The 14,203-nt window shown below is 38.5% G+C and overlaps 1 protein-coding gene across 1 annotated transcript in view; it reads right to left on the bottom strand.

Annotated features, from left to right (window-relative positions):
- LCLAT1 (lysocardiolipin acyltransferase 1) overlaps nucleotides 1-10,527 on the bottom strand; it is a 75,964-nt gene extending 65,437 nt beyond the window's left edge. The window contains exons 1-2 of the mRNA XM_009709979.1: nucleotides 10,363-10,527; nucleotides 6,772-6,970 (exon numbers count right to left, since the gene is read on the bottom strand). Of these exons, the coding sequence (XP_009708281.1) occupies nucleotides 6,772-6,970; nucleotides 10,363-10,527 (364 nt within the window). The remainder of the gene's footprint in view (nucleotides 1-6,771; nucleotides 6,971-10,362) is intronic.
- Nucleotides 10,528-14,203: the final 3,676 nt, after the last annotated feature.

Here is a 14,203-nt window from a genome sequence, read left to right as displayed (position 1 = left end):
ATATAGATTCACAGTAGCACTCCTAATTTTATAGTGAAACATCTGACTCAGTCTATTTATTCATCTGATTCAATCTATTTGTAAGGTGCCTATTTAACACTGGTATGCTTTCGCTATTGCCTTGACATACATTACTTTAAATATGTTCTAAATTTTTTTTTATGGTCATGTTCAGACCATATATTTCATACATGTATACACCACATAGTCTACTTTTTCCTTGGACAGAATATCATCTCTTTCAATATAGGCGGAACTTAAACCTTTTTTCTTACTAAAACAACTTCAGTGGACAAACAGTTGGAAACACAGAATTTTAAAGTAACTAAAAAAAAAGAAAAATATTCTGATCTTGCTCTGATCAGTTTTACCTCTGATTTCCCCACAGTCCTCATGCATTTGTTTCAGTATCAAAATATACTAAATTTTATATTTAAGTCATGTTCAGGTAAAGGAAACTTTCTATATTTCCTTTGCCCCGCTTCATTCTCTTGTGGGAGAATACAGTATGTGCCAGTAGAAACCTCTGCTTTAGCTTATTATTTATTTATAATGCAATTAGAAGCTTCTTCAAACAATGTTTACAGTACAAGATTTACTTGTCAGGGCAGTAACAATGCAATGTTGTCAAAAAGCTAGCCAGAAACAGTGGCCTATGTCTTAGCTGTGAAAATTTCAGTGTGAAACCTTCTAGAAAGGATATTTCACTGAAGGACTGGTCTCTCAGCCAATGCACACACACAAAGTGTGGAAATACATAGGAAAAAATCATGACAGCAGTAGCAGGATATATCCAGACAGAGGTGGATACTCTGGAAAGCTCTGGGAAAGTATTCTTTCAACATTCAATCCCTTAATCATGGATCAAAAAGATGCTATTTGGACACTTCATGCTTAAATATTCATTCCATTTCCTAAATTATGTCATTTTCAGAGAATATGGAAAATCAGATGATTAACTCTACTATTGTTTGAATGCTACTTACACAAAATTTTTGTGCTAAAATGCTATAAATGCCGTTAAGGAACGTTAAACCTATTCAGTTACAATATCCATCCTAAAATAACACTTCAAATTTGATGTACTGTGTAAAATCAATATAACATTACTGAAGAGCAGAGCAAACTAAAGCAAAGGCTTAAACCTCTAGGATGGCTGGAAAGTTGTTTTTTTCTAATGCATTTTAAAAATACTTCAATACAGTGAAATAGTACACGAAAACCTAAGTATTAAAAAAAGACTTGCCCAATACTTAGCTGGAGAAAAGCCCCATGTCATTCCAGTATCTCCAAAGGCAATAAAGAAATCACTTCTGGCTGTTAGATCCCAGGGAAGTGAAAAGACCTAAAGAAATGGATCTGAAAATGGCAGGGTACAGCACGAGTGGATGTGTCATCTTTACTGCAAGTCAGGAACGGTGAGAGGTTTTACAACCCAATACCTTTTCGGTAGGCCTGCATCCTCTTCAGATGCTCTATTTCCTTGTGGGAGGACCATGAAAGTTGAGAGCAGAGAAAGGACCGGTGACAAGCTGCCTGGCAAGGTGGCAGAAGAGGACCTAATTAATGTCTCCGGTTGCATCTCTGCACTGTGGTCCCATAACGGTGGGACTTTCTTGCTCTGCACTCTCAGACTCTTCTGGTGTGTGTTTTGGAAAGGCAAAGGGGGCAGAGAGAGGCTGGAGTCCATATTACACAAAAAGGATAAGGAAAGTTTAAATGGAATATATGCTAATTTTTTTTCTCCCCTCTGACAGACTTGGGAGAATTTGTGGCATTCATCTGAAAAATATTCCTATTATGTCTTTCCTGGATTATCGAACAATGAGAGTCAGCTGGGAAACAGGCACCTAAATCTTTTCTTCCCCACAAAAAAATGCATGTAGAGCTATAGGCAAATTAAGTTGCATTTTTGCTTCGAAGTATAATCCTTCCCTCACAACTTAAAGAGAGTCTGGCCTATCTGTCTTCACCATAAACAACCATTAGAATAACAATTGTGCTTTCCATTAAGGAAATACTTTTCAACTTCTACTTTAAAAATCACATAGGATAACAACTCTAAGGTAATTAAGTCTGGCAGCTCATAATTGAATTGCTAGAAGACAAAATGTCACAGCTCCTCAAAAGTCTCATTTTAGCCTATTTTAACATAACGAAGATACTTGAGGCATGAGCTATAATAGAAAGTTCAGTAGGTTACACTTTCAATTTTTTAAACCAGTATGCTCTGCTGGTAAGAATTTGAATGCAAATCCAGGAATAACCTGAACAAAGACACTTTATGCTGAAGTGTTTCTATCCCTACCCACGGAAGTAGCTGTGGCAGCACAAACACTTCCATGCCAATACAAACGCATACAGATTCCCCGCAGCGTGCTGCTTTAACTATACTCCAATTGAGTTAAGTTGTTAAAATTTTCTAGCCTTAGAGACACCAATATTTTACTTCATGGTAGCTGATCCGTCATAGCTGTTGGTGTGCATGCTTTTAGCCTGTGGCAAAGGCAGGATAATTTGAGTTGTTTTGCCCTGCTTCATTGAAAATGAAGATGACTCAAATGACTTTGAATTTGCTTCAGGCACAGCTCGCACACATGGACAGCTATAATGGATCAACTGATGTGCAGTAAAAGATTGGCGGGGCTAAGCCCAGTGCTGAAATAGAGCACAAGTCCTTTTTGTTCCCCTGGCACTTAATACAACAAGGGCTGAACCTAACTTGAGCCTTGGAGAGCTACAACACGAGTGACTGAACGTGCGAAAAGCAACTAGAAAGCTCCTATATCTTGCAGTCTCCAAGAGCAACGCTAGTCACAGAATAACCTGAATATAGAGATGAAGATCTGGACAGTTACCTGGTTATCTCTGCTCCTAACTACTCCAGGTTAGCCAGCTTTGCTTATTCTCGTTTTTCCTTTATCACCTTGTCCTTTCCTAACCTGTTCCTGCCTCAATCCACTCCAGTTATAATTCTCTGCTTTAGCAGTCTCAGTAAGCCTTCTTAAAAATGCTAAGTCTTCAAGATATGCCCATCAGTGGTGCCAGCAGTACCTGCACACTTTACATTTGTACACTGGGTTACGGTGTTATTTACCTTTTCCATCTGCATTAAAGCAAAACCAGGGTGAATATTATCTTACATAGCAGCCACACGCTGACACTAACCCCTTTGGTTACCTTCTGTCATTTTTCCATCAACTTATCTGATAGTCCTCAAATTAAACCCAAATTTTAATTTATTTTTCATGTAGATGTTGAGGCATTTTTAACCACTAAAATCCAAATATTACTGCAAGCCTGCTGATAATTAAAATCCTATTTAAAACAACACATGCGAATTGTCCATCATTAAAATACAACTCTACTTCCAGTGAAGTCTTACTGGTTCATATCACAAGACGACTTTTACAAATGAAACTATTAAGATAAAAAATTAAAAGGATGCAACTAACTTCTAGTGATTATCTGGTCATCTGACACTACTGTGTATGTTCCTTGGTACCTACTCAAACAGTATGTATTCCACAGCATATGCTGAACACAACTGCGTCATAATCTGTATCACTTCCGATGCTATTCCTTATTAAGAATAGGTGAGAATATAAATTGTACATATCTATTACGAGTACTGTAGAGAAGTCCTATCTTGTCAGACTATGCAGGAAACTGTCAATGCCATTAGAAATTCTCCTTGAAAACTGACACTGCAGAATGTGTCAGTAGTTTCTGATGATGTCAGATGAGAAACTGCAGCAACAGCTCAGAGCAAAGTAGTGCTCCCTCGAGACGCTAGCTTTGGCAAGTGGTACCAAAACGCTGCAAGAATGTTTCTGAAATTGAGATTACTGAAATGTAATACCTCTTTTTGAAAACTTTACTGCACACAATTTATCAAGCCAAAGCCACGGTTCCAGGAAGAAAGGACCATCTGTTTTAATTTGGGCTTCTTTTTTTAAGGCTCACCTTTCATCAATTTAAAGTTTTTTCATACACTGGAATGCAAAGAATTAATAACTTAAGAACTAGATAAGTGACTCAGTGCTTCTCCTTGAAATACTGACTCCTCTGATTTTAATTATAATTAACTAGAAAATAACTGCCTACTTGTAATACAGACTCATTAAATCTGATACCTTTACACTTTTAACCTACAAAGGGGGCGACAAGGACTCTGGATCTATTTGCATTCCAAGTTTTGCCCTTCACCTACCACATATACCACTTGGATCAGTATAATCTCTCACAGACCTATTTTTACACCCCAACTGGGATAGTACTTATAACAAAAGTGCGATGTTTAACACTCACAAGGCTTTTCAGCAACATGGAAATTAAAGGGTTGCATTATAAATCTTCTCACACGTAATTTTACCTTAAATGCTTGTAAAAAAATTTATTTGAAAGATCAGAAAAATTCTCACTGAAAGCAATACAGTATATTCATTCAAATATTTCTCAAAGCAAAATTGCCATTAGGCAAAGATTTATTAGAAGTTACATTTAGCCAATATAACAATATTTCCATAATCCTATACTTTTGACTATGTACAACTAATTCATATAAATATATGAAAAGATGAAACTGAAAGATGATGAAAGTAGTTGTTTTAATTTCCACAAATATTATACCTTAAATGACCAATATCTAAAGTATCAACTCTAGCTGCAGTGCACTGAAACTGTCCAGTTGATTTCCAAGTTATCTTCTTGCCTTTACAAGCTCGTAAAATAAACAAAACTTACGTGAAACCACTGGACACGATTTAACAAACACAACACCCGACAAACACCTATTAAAAGCCTACCACATAACACAGCAGGGCCATCAGAGATAAGCAGGAGAAATTCTACTCCTACTGATCAGATTCAGGGCTGTCCACTTTGGACAGCGTTTTCTGCTATATCACTGCACCACCAAACGTCATACTGATTCATGATGAAATCTTTTCCATCAATCTTCATTTCATCCAAGAGTTTCACACTTTCCAACTCTCCCCTAATTACGTGGCTATACAGAATACTGTATTTTTGCAAGAATCTGCCACCTAAAACACAGGCTGACTGAACATGGAAACACATTTCTAAGGCCTCTTTTCATATATACTGAGGTAGAATAGAAGTTGAGCATTTATGATTTTAGATTATCAAATTATGGCTTGAGTGAAGGACATAGTTTAGCTGGATTCCTCTCCTGTGACTAACACAAGATTAACAGTCTACTAAAAAATAAGCTAAAATTCACCACATTGCAACCAAAGTACTCAAAGCCCATATATTGCGGAGGGTGTTTAGGGATCTGACATATAAATAGTGGTTTACAACACTACAGATCCAGGCACCCAATCTACTGCCAGCAATTGTCATCCTGCAACGCAAACAACAGGAATAAATGTCTGCCTGAGCCACCTTTACCACCACAGCCCACAAAGTGGAGTAGGAGCCCAGAATTTCATTAGTAGCCTAAGATACTATGTCAGACTATGAACAAAGATGACATCATGGTCTGCTAACATTGACCAGCCACAGCTCCATCTGCCTGAGCCTACTCATCAAATCTATTAGATGTGCTCAGTTTATGCATGGTACTGAACTTAAAAAAAGAATTTAATCAACCTCTAAATAATTCTGGACACCCTTTCAGAAACCAAATTTTGCCAAGCATAACATAGCATCCAAGCTCCTGGAGCTGACCTTACAATTTTAAAGGCATTAACTAGCATATATACAAACGTTTTGTTACAAAAAAAAATATACATATGCTGCTTTTGAAGAGATAAACCTATGAATCTTCCAGACTATACCAATTCCATCTTCCATCATTGCTTTAAAAAGTTTCATTTGCAGCTGATTTCAAGATTTCAAAGCATCTCTGCTGTATTATGAAGATAAAACATTTATCTCAATACGCATTTTCTCATTTCCTGTAACATTAAAAGAGATGTCTTTTGTCAAATAAAATTGACCTTGATGTTTGACTGTTAAGGAAAAAAGTATGTTACCTAGCTGCAGCTCTTACTTAAGAGGACCAAGGGCCCAGCAAGTGAACGCAGTAAGAGCACAACAGCATGAGAGTTCCTCCATATGGAGACCTGCCAAAATTATCTGTTCAGATAAATGGCCTGACAAAAGTGAACCATAAATAAGGTTACACTTTCGACATCAGAAAATTGACGCATATCCTGCCCAAGTTAGTTTCGTATAAAACAGTAAATAAATCTAAGAGATAAATAAAATGCAAAGAGATGCTTTTATTTCAGATAAGTCTGCTTATTTATTCAGAAACTACTTGTGTGACAATTTTTGGCCTATTTGAAATGATGTCTCTTGAGTATGTGCAATTATCTACAGGGCTTTTTTTCTTTTTTTAATCTTTTCAATAAATTGGATAATGAAGAAAGAAGCCTGATGAGAGCATTTGCAATGTGGGGTGAAACAGCACCAAAAACAAAGTGTTGAAAGAGACTTTGAAAAGACTCAATCTTTTTTCACAATTTTGAAAAAGTGCTTTCACTACGTAAAGCAGAAATATTTTTACCTATAAGCAACAGCAACACATGTAGTATCTGTAAAAAGAAATGCTTAAGCATGTGGTCCAGGAGTCCTCCAGAAGATTTATGGTTTAATCGCTCAATATGCCACATATTTTACACAAGTTTTTTTAAAAATACTGAAACAGAATTTGAACCTAGGTCATTTAACAGGGTATGAACAGTGCTGGGCAAAATTTAAACACATTTTCCTTTCAAGTTAAAGGGATTAGTGACCTACCAAATCCTGGAATGCTTTTGAGACTGGATTTGAGACAGATTTTTTCAAGTCTGAGGTAGCTGTATCGCAGCAGGCAGTTCCACAGGAACATCCAGTCCATCCGTGTGCGATGGTTCATGATAATGACACTCCTTTCTCCAGGAACAAATCCATCACCAGTGACAACCACCTTGGCACCAAACACCATTTCCAGCAGGGCCTAGAAATAATATTTCAATATTATGGCTTTATTCCCAGAAGAAAAGCATGAGCCCATTAGCAATAAAAATTAATTTGAATTATACCATTTCACTTACTCACAAACAAACTTCTGACTGTTTTCTAATAAAGCAGCCAGCTTTTCCACACTAACAGTCAGCTGTTTAATGGAAGAGGAAACAATGATTAAAGAGTACTTCTTAAAAAGCACTCTTTTACACTTAATGCCCAACGTTAAATTTACTTTTCCCTGTTTTTCTGAGAATACTGTTATGTAGGAATAGAAGTAAGGGAATCAATATGGACAATAACTTGGTAGGTAATCTAAGCAGAGACTGGCTGCACAAATAATTTATTGTTCAATATTGTCAGGGCTTGGAAGGCATCAGAAGTTGCCTTGCATTCTGCTTGGGTCTCAATGGTCAACGTGTTTGTGCTTGACTTCCATCTGCCAAAATGGCTAGAACCTAATGGCCGAAAGAACAGCTGAGAGACAGAAATCCCAAACCAGCTTGAACGCAGTACGGTGATGTAGACCTAAGTCTGTACAGCTCTACAGTGTTACCTTGAAGCCTGGGCCTCCACCTCAAAATTAGCAAAAAGCATGAACCACCAAACGTTGGTACACAGTCATCTACGAAGTGCCATCCCAGAGCGTGGAATAAGCCCCAAACTTGGAAGGACACAAACAAGAGGCTGAGTCAACAGCTGTCTCCATTCTGCCTAAACAGTCACTGATGCTTTAAGTTCCCATCTAGAAGATGTTTCTTACTTTACCCACTATATGTGGGTCTGAAGGGTCAAGTTATCAATCATAGGTCAGCTGTTTATCAGAAGGAAAAAGCAGGCAAGAGCTACATAGCAAGTTTAATAGGATCTGGTTTCAGAACCTGGACAGTTGGACCATAAACATATAACTAGACTAGTTGTATATAACATCAGAACCCAACAGCGTGCTCTGGCCATGTTCACATCACATCCAAATTGCCTGTCAAAAATTGTTTCTGACCCATGACCATTCCCAAATCACGCAGGGAAGTGTATGGAGGAGTTCTGGTTGGTTGCAGCAAAAGACCAGGAAAATAATTTGAAAATATGGATGTCTGAATGCTGGTGTGCCTTGCAACCTTTTAATGGCTAGTGGAAACACAGTGGAAAGGTACAAAATCCCAAGAAACAGAGGCAGACAACAGGTGTTACCTAGAGGTATGACTTGAGGCCCTAAGGTCAGGGCTACTGGCAATACACTGTCCAACTCTGTTAGTACAGAAAAAGAAACCATCAAAATACAATTGGACAGCTAGAGGAATAAACTTAACATTTGGCCTTAACATAAAAAAAGGAAGCACTTCAAATTACCTTCTTACCTTCTCTTCCCCATTCTTCCTCCAGAAAAATATAGAAAAAGAACAATGTATGGGGGTTGAAACAGAGCTCTAGGAAGTAAATCAACTTTCTGTTCTGCTCATATTTCTGCCACCTCTGTGCCACAGAACCTCAAAGAACACAAATTTCTCAGTTTAAGTCACCTGTAAAACCAGAATGATGTTCTCACAATCGCAAATGGCTTGATATCTCAGAACGAAAACGTGCCAAATATCAATACTATTACTAACTCAGCTCACTATAGTTCTGGCACAGGTGTTGCTGTCAAGAGTACTATGGACCACTGCAAAAGCAGAACAGGTCGTATAGCTCAAAACAGTAAACAGTTATCTTTTCAGAAAAGAAAGAAGCCGCCTTTTTTTGATAATTTAATAAGGATCTTATTACATATTTAACATCTAGTTAAACATCATAATGATCAATGTCCCGTTCTACATATCCTAATGCTAGTATAAGCCAAACTAAACCAAAACAGTTAAGACCCACCTCACTGTCCCATCCCGCTGACTCTGCTAGAAAGGAAATAATGTGTCAGAGGAGTGAGGAAGGTGGAAGTTTCTTGCATCACAGAGGGTAGGGTCAGAGCTTCTCTGCTGGAGTCAAACTGGTCCAACATTAGCTTACTGTTTGGAGACACAAACCCAAGCACTTGGCTTCTCCTGACTAAGAATGGCATAAGCGTAAGGACAGAAATCTAAAGCAGACAAGGTCTAAGTCTCAAAAATGTTGGGTGCAAAATTTTTTTTTGAGATCCCTCTCCTGAACCTAAATCCCCAAGTTTCTTACAAGACAATCCTTTTCACAAAAATATTCAACTTATTTTGATTTAGGTCCAGTATGCACTGAAAACAAACGTCTAGACTGCAAAAGTTATCACAAACTAGTTGTAATATTCCAGAATTATAAAGCCCAGGCAGCTAATCAAATAAAAGACCACTATTTGATTTTGGGGAGTTTGCAATTTTTAGAAAAATTGGGAGACAAACAGAGCAGGGGTTGATTTTGTGACACTATCAGTACCCAGTTAAATTTCATCAGGACAAGAAATAACAATCCCTCTGTTCCCTTTACTGGTAATTATTTCTTCCCTCCTAATTTCATCGCATTTAGTAATGATGAAAAGGACAAAAGTTTTAGAACATGAAACAGCTCACACGCCTTTAACACACACAAGACAAACAGAGAAAGAAACTATTTGATATGAAATAAAGATAAATCTTCCTTTATGCCACAAGATATGTATTTTTGCACACCAATATAGCATTTTATTTCAGAAAAAGTTAAACAAATCTTTAAAGGCCTAGAGGAACAAAATCCTTTGATCTTTAGAGAAAAGATGAAGAGACAGATCCCATACATACTGCCTTTGCTCAGGAACAATCCAGGGAAGAGCTTTGTTATTGATTTCCAGACTCCTATAGCTATAAAGTTGATGCATTATAAGCAAGGAAGACTTCATTTCTAGGGGAAGTTCTTTTTCACCTGAAAGCATTTATCTCTAATTCAACTACAAGGACTAAATTCTAAGAGGATTAAGTAAGAGAAGAGTGAAGGTCAGCAACAATGTACCAGACAGTGAATAATTTTCCTAATTAGATAGTTGGAGCACAGTCGAAAGGAAGAGTTTATAAGACAACTCATTTAGGAAGTTTGCAATTTAAAAAAAACCCTCCTGCTTACTAGTGCTTCACCTCCTCTTCTCTGATCGGCCTCTAACTGACACTGGATGGAGATGTCAAAGAGACCTTTTCAAGAGTACAATTAAGACATGGCATTGGTTTACATATAAATTAAACTGTGAAAGAAGAGGAGGATTGAAGACAGGCACACAATCTGCAACACTGAGCTAAAACCTAAGTCTCCACAGAGAGTAAGTGTGTTAAGGTTTGTTTTGACAAAAGCTTAAAAAACCTAAAAAAAATAAAATAAAATGAAAAGCATCAGTGAGCAAACTAAATCATGGGATTACAAACAGTTGCCCAGAACTTAGCTCAAACTGCAACTTACCACTGGGAGCGTGAGCCACGTGGCCACAACGCAATCGGTGATCCAGCGATACCAGGCCGGTGAGATAAACATCAAAGGTAGAAAAGGACCAAGCATGAATATACTTCCAAAAAAACTTCCCAAGAATAGTGCAAGTACAAAGTATATCCCTTTCCATGACACCATGGCTCTGAAAAACAAAGTTGGCATTATGTTAGAGAGATAAATGGAAAGTAATTACATTAACTCTTCAAGTCTATAAGTCCAGTTTGAGGTAATATTCCTCCTTTTTTTCCCATGGCTAACAACACATGATGACAGTAAACACAACCAAAACGGTCTACCACACAAGCAGCGATAAGATAACAACTAAGAAAGATAACTTGTAAGGAGCATTGGGATATTAAAGGGGTCATAAAAGTATCAGTTACATCATAATTTTCTCCACTTACTACAACATGTAGTTCCACTCTAAAATCTTCAGCAAGCTATTTTTATTATCCAAAGGCACAAAAGAGCTATATAACAGAACACCTGTTAAACTTTTCAGCCATTATCATTGTCATTGGCAAAGTACTAATGTTGGCATTTTTTGAAGACAGGGAACTTTGCTTTTCTATTTCTCCATTTTGTTTCTTCTTCCTAAGCACAGTATTGCAGAAACTCGTCTTCCTCACCTAACAAGAGGAGGAGTTTCTCCTTCAGAAACCACTCAGACCTCGTGAGACTGTTGAGCCATTTCAAACACCAGTTCCCTTTGCACCACAACAGGGCAGGCAAGCAGCGGCTAAAACCTCCCAGCTCACCCTGGCTTAGGGACTTTTTGAAGTCTGCTGTACTTCAACTGTCCTTATAAGTTATTTTCCAACTTACTCCACTAAAAAGCCAATAGCCTTTGGTTTTTAAGATGGTAGTCTAGACTTGAAATATGTCAGTGTCTGTGCTATCAGCTAGACTCCCTTATTATAAATTGAAATGTACAGTGCACGAAGCTGCTTAATGCATTACAGCAGAACACTCAGCAATCCTCCAAGCATTTGTAATAGCTACAAGCTTTCACAATTTAGTGACTACTAGCAGCTATGACAAAGCAAATGTGGAAACATCAATTCTCTAAATTAGGGCCTAAAAATAGACTCTTTTCATCTATTTAGGACTCAACCAATTGTTTATAAAAAAAAAAATCAAAGGTTAAGTAGAAGTCACTTCTCAGTCACTTTACTGAATTCCCTTTTTTGAAATTTAGACATTTAGAAAAGTCCCCTTATTTTAAAAGTTATAAGAGCTCAGATAGACAGGACTTCAGGACCAGAAAAACAGGAAGTTGGTGTTTTTAATTTTAAAATGAGCAATGGAAAAGTAATCCATTAAACCTTGTGTACTGTAACATACATGATTTATCTCAATCATGTTTTGTGCAATGTCCATAGCAATAATGTTTGCACAGCAAAGTATTCAAAAGTCAAGAAATGGCAACGTTAGTGTTGCTAGCACATAAATTTGCTTCTGCTACTTCACGTTGACAAGTAACAAGAAAGAGGCTCTATTTTGGGATACTTTTAGGTTTAAACAATTTCCTAAACCGTCCATATTTAGAGGAAGGCCAAGAGAACAGGTCATGCAAATTTGTTAATGTAAGAAAGATACAGGAAGCTGTATTTAGCCCGACTTCTGCAGGATAGCAAAAAAAGTAAGAGTAAATACAAATGTTTGCTGATAGCTCTATCAGAATGATTAACACAATGAGATTTGAATTCAAACAAATACACATTATTTACACCCTAGAGTACAGAGCCCTCTCTTTCCTGCCAAAAGCAGGAACTAAATAACCAGCTATCCACATATGTATGCACTAAGGAGGATCAATTTTGATGTATCGAGGGATCCTTGAAGGGCACTGCACTGAAGAAACCAGGCTCCAATGGCCTTCTTGTATTTGTTACTGCAAACCTGTGTGGGGAAAGTCCGAAATAAAGGTAGCAGAAGACAAAAGAAAAAAACAAACAACAGAGAAGGACAGAAACAACAGAAAGAGCAAAGAAAAGCATTAATTGCAGCAGGACTAGAAGAAAAGGCCTTCTCCTGATAGATCAAGATTTGAGACCTACTGGAAAAGGTAGCAGAGAGGACTGAAATTCAATGTGCTTGATCTAATCATGCTTTTTTTTTTTGAGGAACACACACAGCAAAACAACTGGAAACATCTAGGGACAGCCTTCAGACAGCTAAAATCCACTAGCAGACACAGAAAACACGAGTTTGTTCAGCTTCAGACAGCTGCTCCAGTCCTCTGCGAGGCTGCTCAGAGCCACCGGCCATCGAGTCGGATGCAACAACGTCTGCCAGACCGACCGACAGACACCCGGGCTCCAAGCAGCTGCTGGGTGACACAGAGGCACACGGTCTACTTCCAAATACTTGACTACTGCACACAGGTAACCACAGAGTTAATGAGGGAAGACATCACTCTGTCATCCTCCTACACTCTTAGGGAAGCAATGTAGGTCACTTAGTTACAGGCTGAGCTTTTCACAGTTTACACTGGTCCTTCCCTCAAATTATAGCACAGAGCCAAATATTTAAGAAAAAAATCTTTTCTGTATTTTATGTGAAACACTGTCTTGTAAACATTTTTATTTTTTTTTTAGATGAAGGTATCTGAGCCATGGAAGAGACCTGAGGAAGTTCTGAAGTTTCTCTTCTTCAACCTGCACCCCAGCAGTATTTTCATTAACATCACAGTATATATATAGGTAAGTTATACTGCATCCCACCCAGTTGAACACTGCAGTGTTTGTTTCTAGACACAAAAGACACCATGTGTGTTTTTAATCGATGTCATTTCTCTCTCCTGCAGCCACATTTTAAAAGTGACGCATGCCATATTTTGCTTACTGCTTATATATCTTTACACAGGCACACATGAATTTATCTGAATAATGGATAGACTTTGTCTCTGAATTACCTCCACCACAATAAAGCACATACCACGTAAACAGGTATGAGAACAGAAAACCAACTCTCTCAATGAATTTGAGCAAAACTGCAAAATGAGAAGCCTGTGATAATGTGAAGAACTTAGAGCAGAGAGTAACCATCCCACTGGCCTTCTGAAAACAGCGCTCAGCAAGGTCATTTAAGTAACAAAGTGAAATTGTTAACATACTCAACCCATTTGTTTTCATTTGTGGGGGATCACATGGTGGAGTTACAACCCAGGTAATAGGTTACACGATTTAAAATGCATCTGCCTACGCATGCCAGTTGAGGAACGTTGACATAGACTCTCACTTTAGCCCACAGTCAAGGATGGGCATTCATCCCAAAGCTGCTGGGCACCTTGGCTGCCTGCAGCACATGCCCTGGACTAGTCAGCAAAGGCCTTGCTCTGCCCGTGTTTAGCGCAGGGAGGGCAGAGAGGAGGCTGAAGCCCTGGGCTGGGTTTGACACCCTGGCCAGAGCAGACACATGGCTGAAGCGATGCGTCCTCTGCAACTCAGGCAGTGCCATGGGGAGCCAGCTCTGTCACTGCCTCGGCTCGGAGTGCAGTGCTCAGGTTTGCAAGTTGTACAGAGGCAGCTCTGGTCAGACAAAATAATTAAGTCATAATTTTATGTCCTACTAAAGCTTCAGTACAGTTTGGGTATTGCCCTGACTCTGAAGCAGTACAGTCACGTTCACGCAGTGCTGCTGCAACTCGCCTAACCTTTGCTCAGCTCTGTATCCTCACCCCTCTCCCTTCCCAATAGCAACCTCTCTTCCAGTCCCACATCCCAACACAGCAACACTCTCCCCATACACACCCCGCTCCTGCCCCTACCCCTCGCAATACCAGCGTGTTTGGGCAGGTGCAGAGCAGCAC

Source organism: Cariama cristata, unplaced genomic scaffold (genome assembly GCF_000690535.1).
Source record: "Cariama cristata isolate BGI_N322 unplaced genomic scaffold, ASM69053v1 scaffold22181, whole genome shotgun sequence".
Lineage (NCBI taxonomy): Eukaryota > Metazoa > Chordata > Aves > Cariamiformes > Cariamidae > Cariama > Cariama cristata.
The sequence above is the reverse complement of the archived record's forward strand: the minus strand, read 5'-3'. Positions and strand labels throughout refer to the sequence as shown.